The sequence below is a fragment of the Otolemur garnettii genome, unplaced genomic scaffold, assembly GCF_000181295.1.
Source record: "Otolemur garnettii isolate 467f Iridium unplaced genomic scaffold, OtoGar3 scaffold00112, whole genome shotgun sequence".
NCBI classification, from domain to species: Eukaryota; Metazoa; Chordata; class Mammalia; order Primates; family Galagidae; genus Otolemur; species Otolemur garnettii.
Window position 1 is genome coordinate 3885463 of NW_003852507.1, and position 6599 is coordinate 3892061.

The following is a 6599-nucleotide window of genomic DNA, read 5'->3' on the forward strand; positions in this document are numbered from 1 at the left end:
CCGCCACCCTCGGTATATGGGGCCGGCGCCCCACTCACTGAGCCACAGGCGCCTCCCGATGCCACACAACTCTACCAAGAGCAACAAAAAAAAACTCCTGTCTCAAAAAAAGAAAAAAAAAAAGCATAACTGGGGAAAGTTATTTAGTGGTCTTAATGTTTAAAAAATGTTTTCTTATGTATATAGATCCAACATTTAGTTTAATGTTTGACGGTTGCTTTGAAGAAATCAATTTCAGTGCTCCTTCCCTGGTAAGTTTTGAATTTTAATGATCATAAATTACATGTAACAATTATTTAAAAGGTGATTTATTATTTTTCCTTTTTTGTATCTATAACTGAAGATTGTTACAGATACAAAGCTTGTGGGGTGTGTTAAATTTTGTTATAATTTTAAGATGTAGTTGCTAAAGATATTTTCAGATTTTTAAGTTTTAGGAAACTTACTGCTTTTTTGCTGTAAAACGGATTTTTTTTTCAAACATACACATTTTCACTGGACTCTAGTGTTCACTGGGTTTTTTTCTAGTAACAGTAGTTTATTGAGGTAAAACTTAAATACAGTAAGATGCACTTATCTCACATGTGTAACTTGAAGAATGTTAACATATGCAAAAGCCACGTGATCAATACACAGATCACCACGTAGAGCCTTTCCATCACTTCCGGAAGTTCTTGTGGTCCCTTTGTAGTCAGCATCCCCTTCCCCATCAGAAGTAGCCTTTTTTTTAATGATGAATAATGCACTTTATTTTACTTCTACAAATTTTTTGTTTGTTTGTTTTGGAGACAGAGTCTTATTATATGTCGCCTTTGGTAGAGTGCGATGGTGTCACAGCTCACAGCAACCTCAGACTCTTGGGCTTAAGCGATTTTCTTGCCTTAGCCTCCCAAGTAGCTGGGACTACAGGCGCCCGCTACAATGCCCGGCTGTTTTTTGGTTGTAGTTGTCATTAGTGTTTGGCAGGCTGGATTCAAACCCACTAGCCTCAGTGTATGTGGCTGGCGCCCTAGCCGCTGAGCTATAGGCGCCAAGCCTTTCACATCTTTCTTTAAACTTACTCTTAGGCATTTGGTATTTTTAGTGCTATGATTTTATTCTTTTTCAAATTTTGCTTTTTGTGTTTTTTGGCAATTATTTACAAATAGTAGTGATTTTTTTTTTTTTTTGGATGCTGACACTGTTATTCATGACATTTTAACAATTCACTGATTAGTTCTCGTTGTTTTTCCTTTATGTACTTTCCTGGCCTTATTTGCCAGAATTGAGCTACAGTATTATGTTGAAAATAGTCATTCTTGCTTTGTTTCTAATACTTCCAGGATCATTTGTGTTCTTTAAAATGGACACCCTCTGAAGCCAGGAGGTTGAGACTAGCGTGGGACAACATAGTGAGAGCCAATCTCTACAAAAAATAAAATAAAAAATTAACCGGGCATGGAGCCGAGCACAGTGGCTCATACCTGTAATCCTAGCACTCTGGGAGGCCGAGGAGAGTAGATTGCCTGAGCTCATGAGTTTGAGAGCAGCCCGATCCAGAGTGACACCCCTTCTCTACAAATAGCCAGGCGTTGTCGTGAGCACCTGTAGTCCCAGCTACTTGGGAGGCTGAGGCAAGAGAATCACTTGAGCCCAAGAGTTTGAGGTTGCTGTGAGCTATGACTGCTATGGGCACTCTTCTGAGAGCAACAAAATGAGACTCTGTCTCAAAAAAGAAAAAAAATTAACCAGGCATGGTGTCAGGTGCCTGTAGTTCCAGGTACTCAGGAGGCTGAGGCAGCAGGATCACTTGAGCCCAGGAATTCAGTGCTACAGTGAGCTATGATGACACCACAGTACTCAAGCCTGGGCAGCCAAGACCCTGTCTCAAAATTTGTTTTTAAATTTCTCTTTAGTTATTTTAGTTTCAGCTGTGCTGCTTTTGATCTCATGCATAAGAAGTTCCAGCGTCAGCCAGTAATTTGAGTCTTTTAAGCTAGAATTTTTTGTTTTCTTACTTTCTGGGACCTACCTCCCACTTTCCACATACTGAAATCATCCCAAACTCTATCCTTTGGTTCTTTAAGTGAGTATCTAAATTTCTGTCTGAGTTGTTTTTTGTTTTTTGTTTTTGAGACAGTCATTTTGTCACCCTCGGTAGAGTGCCATGGTGTCACAGCTCACAGAAACCTCCAGTTCTTGGGCTTAGGCGATTCTCTTGCCTCAGCCTCCCAAGTAGCTGGTACTACAGGCACTTGCCATAACACCTGGGTATTTTTTTGTTGCAGTTTGGCCAGGGCCGGGTTTGAACCCGCCACCTTCAGTATATGGGGCCGGTGCCCTATCCACTGAGCCACAAGTGCTGCCCTCTATCTGAGTTTTACTGCTCCTACTGCAGCATGCTTTCAAAAATCAATTTGAAAGTGGCGGCAAAGGGGAATCTGAGGACTAAGAATCTCCCTGGGCCATTTGCTTTGCCCACATGTTGATTTCCCCTACAGTTTCTACCTGCTTGTATTTACTCTCTTGTGACTTACAGTAGCTTATGGCAGGATTTATCTGAGAGCAGCTTCTCTTTCATTATTGAAAGCAGAAGTCCCAGAAGTAGGCAGAAGTAATGCCTATCTATAGAATAAAGTCAAACATTTCATAGGAATAAAAAAGTTTTTGTTGGCTCAGCACCTGTGGCTCAAGCAGCTAAGGCGCCAGCCACATACACCTGAGCTGGTGGGTTCAAATCCAGCCCAGGCCCGCCAAACAACAATGATGGCTGCAACCAAAAAATAGCCAGGCGTTATGGGGAGCACCTGTAGTCCCAGCTCCTTGGGAAGTGGGGGCAAGAAAATCGCTTGAGCCCAGGACTTAGTGAGCTATGATGCCACGGCACTCTACCCAGGGTGACAGCTTGAGACTCTGTCTCAAGAAAAAAAAAAAAGTTTCTGTTTTTTGAGATAGTCTTACTCCATCACTCTGTGTAGAGTGCCATGCATGGTGTCACAACTCATAGCAACCTCAAACTCCGGCTCAAGCGATCCTCCTGCCTCAGCCTCTTGAGTAGCTGAGACTACAGGTGCCCACCACAATGCCCAGCTAGTTTCTCTATTTTTAGTGGAAAGGATCTCATCTTGTTCAGGCTTGTCTTGAACTCCTAAGCTCAAGCAATCTACCCTCCTTGGCTTCCCAGAGTGATAGGATTACAGGTGTGAGCCACCATGCCCATCCCAAAAATAGTTTTTTTAATTGCCTTATTTAGTATAGTGGAGATGCTAATAGTATGAAATCTATGAAATGTAAATATAATTTTATTTGTTCTAGTTTTCCAAGGTAAAAAACTTTTTATAGACGACAATGGTAATGGAATTGTATTGTTATAAAAAATGATAGCAATGTTACTGACACGCTAAATAAAATGAGAAAATTCACTTTGTCCATTTAGTCCCAACAAATCAAATGTTTTTCAATTTTTTTCCCTTGTATTTCCTCTTTAGATATATATATATGTGTTTATGTACTCATTGATAGAATTTTCCAGCTCTGGTTTTTAAAAATAATGTATTTTTCAGTGTTATAGTAGTCATATTTATAATTTGGGTGGCTGTAAAATATTCTTTCAAGCTGTACTATGACTTAAAATCCTAAAGGATTTTTTTCCATGTATGTAAAACTGCCCCTATGTTCAGATCGGAGAATCTCCTGCTGTGTCTGTTAGCTCTGCAACTAACCAGGTTTCTCTCTGTTTTTAAGCTGAATGTTGCCAGCTACCTACAAATGATCTGCTTAACCGAGAATTTTAGAACTGATATAAAAGACTTTGTAACCTTGTTAACTGCAAATGCTTGTGATATAAGAAAAAGTATCCTCTACTTACAATTCTGGATTAAAAGTGGAGGTGGATTTTTAGAAGAAAGGCCATTGACACTCTGCCGTAAGTTGACCTGTTATAAAAGAAATCTCTACCGTGGAACCCTATTTTAAAATCTATGCTTGGGTGGTGCCTGTGGCTCAGTGAGTAGGGCACCAGCCCCATATATTGAGGGTGGTGGGTTCAAACCCAGCTGTGGCCAAACTGCAACAAAAAATAGCCAGGTATTGTGGCAGGTGCCTGTAGTCCCAGCTGCTTGGGAGTCTGAGACAAGAGAATCGCCTAGGCCTAAGAGCTGGAGGTTGCTGTGAGCTGTGATGCTACGGCACTCTACCGAGGGCAACAAAGTGAGACTCTGTCTCTAAAAATAAATAAATAAAATAAAATCTATGCTTATAGAAAATATTTGAAAGATTATAAAAATTTTGAGCATCTAGTTTTTATGATAATTTTAAAAATAAATATATATGCCAATTTTATTCATGAAAAATCTTATAAACTTTAAATTTGGGGTACATAGAATTAAACTTGGCCTGGAAACATGGATTATTCTCCGGGCTATACTGTTTTAATCTCCAAAATTCAGTTTATCTCTTTGATCCTCTTTATTCACTTTGAAAAATGAGAGGTTAGGGTGTGGCGCCTGTGGCTCAACGGGGTAGAGCACAGGCCCCATATGCCAGAGGTGGTAGATTCAAACCCAGCCCCAGCCAAAAAAAAAAAAAAAAAAAAAACCTTCAAAAACAGGAGTGTCTGTTTTATTCAGTGCTCTATCCCAACATCTAGAACAATGCCTAGCACATAATAGGTGGTCATTATATACTTGCTGAATAAATAAATGTACATTGCAGAACTCTGGCTTCCATTTGGTCTATTCCTGCTGTTTTATTCTTTCTTTCTTTTTGAGACAGCGTCTCAAGCTATTGCCCTGGGTAGAGTGCCGTGGAGTCACAGCTCACAGCAACCTCAAACTCTTGGGCTTAAGCGATTCTCTTGCCTCAGCCTCTCAAGTAGCTGGGACTACAGGTGCCCACCACAACGCCCAGCTATTTTTTGGTTGTAGTTGTCATTGTTTAGCTGGCTGGGGCTGGGTTTGAACCCGCCACCCTCAGTGTATATGGCTGGTGCTGTAACCACTATGCTGTGGGTGCTGAGCCTAATTTTTTTTTTTTAAACAGAGTCTCACTTTGTTGCTCTGGGCAGAATGCTGTGGTATCATAGCTCACAGCAGCTTCAAACTTGAGCTCAAGGGATCTTCTTGCCTCAGCCTGGTGAATGCCTGTAGTTGGGACTACAGGAATTCACCACAACCCTTGGCTATTTTTTAGAGAAGAGGTCTTTTAAAAAAAAACCCAGCTCTTGCTCAGGCTGGTCTCCACTGGTGAGCTCAAGCAATCCACCTGCCTCAGCCTCCCAAAGTGCTAGGATTACAGGCATGAGCCACTACCCCTGGCTTCATATAAATTTTTTGTGACTATAATGTAAGATCCTTTTTAGCTTTAATAGTTTTTAATTCTGTCTTTCCTAAGAACTTTATTATTTCAGAACTGCTTTTATTTTTTATTATTCTCTGATCATCATTGCTACTTAATTCAAGTCACAGACTTTTGGGTACTTTTTCCATGCCAGATCTGTGTTAACATAAATATGACCTTGTTTCTTTCCTGAATATGTTCATAGTTTGTGATTTTCTTGCTTCATTCCTGCAGTTCTTTAGTTACGAATTCTGCTCTGGCAAATACACAGTATTTAAATAAAACTAATGTGAAATTCTATAATATTAATCCCCTTTCAGTTTTTTCCTTTTAATTAGTTCAGAATTTTAAAATATTCTTTTTAAAGTAGACACACCTGGATATTTAATTCAGTGTAAGCTGACTTTAACTATTTTTCAAATGTAAATACACATTCTTGCCAGGCAAGGTGGCTTATGCCTATAATCCCAACACTTTGGAAGGCCAGGGTGGGAGGATTGCTTAAGGACAGGAGTTTGAGAGTAGCCTGAGCAACATAGCAAGACCCCATCTCTAAAAAAATTTTTAAAAATAAATATAATAAGTACTGCATAAGTACTTATTGGAATTGTATAATAAGTACTACATGGAATTGGTTAATAACTATTGCCATACCACCTTATATAAATTGCTATACCCAGAACTTTAGAAGACAGAAACTAAGTGTAGTATAGTTTCTCTTCTTAAAAGATCTTATTTTATATGTATTTTATTCCTGCCTTTTTTAGAAAGCACGGGCACATACTCATTAGAAATTCAAACAATACAGAATTATATAAAGCAGTAGTCTTCAATGTTTTAAATCTCAAGGCATACTTAAATTATGTTGATCAAAAACGAGTTTTAAAAAAAGTATACTTATTGTGCCTTGAGCTTTTTGAAAATAATTTAATTAATAATCTTTAAAAAATTTTGTGACACACCTAAGATCCTCCCATAGCACACATTCACCCCAGTTAAAAATCATTGGTATAAAGTAAGAAGTAAAAGATAGTTCCCTACTTAATCGTAGCTACCATTAGACCTTTATCTATGCATATAAAATATTGATACATACTTATTTAACAAATTTAACCATGGGCAGCATCTGTGGGTCAGTGAGGAAGACGCCAGCCCCATATACTGAGGGTGGCAGGTTCAAACTCAGCCCCAATCAAACTGCAACAAAAAAATAGCTGGGCTTTGTGGCAGGTGCCTATAGTCCCAGCTACTCGGGAGGTTGAGGCAAAAGAATTGCCTAAGCC

At 39.3% G+C, this 6599-nt stretch overlaps 1 protein-coding gene across 1 annotated transcript in view; it reads left to right on the forward strand.

The window, feature by feature from the left end:
- Nucleotides 1-6599, forward strand: part of ATAD5 (ATPase family, AAA domain containing 5) — a 60831-nt gene that overhangs the window by 48722 nt on the left and 5510 nt on the right. Inside the window, exons 18-19 of the mRNA XM_012809724.2 lie at nucleotides 187-251; nucleotides 3724-3904. Coding sequence (XP_012665178.1) covers nucleotides 187-251; nucleotides 3724-3904 — 246 coding nt within the window. The remainder of the gene's footprint in view (nucleotides 1-186; nucleotides 252-3723; nucleotides 3905-6599) is intronic.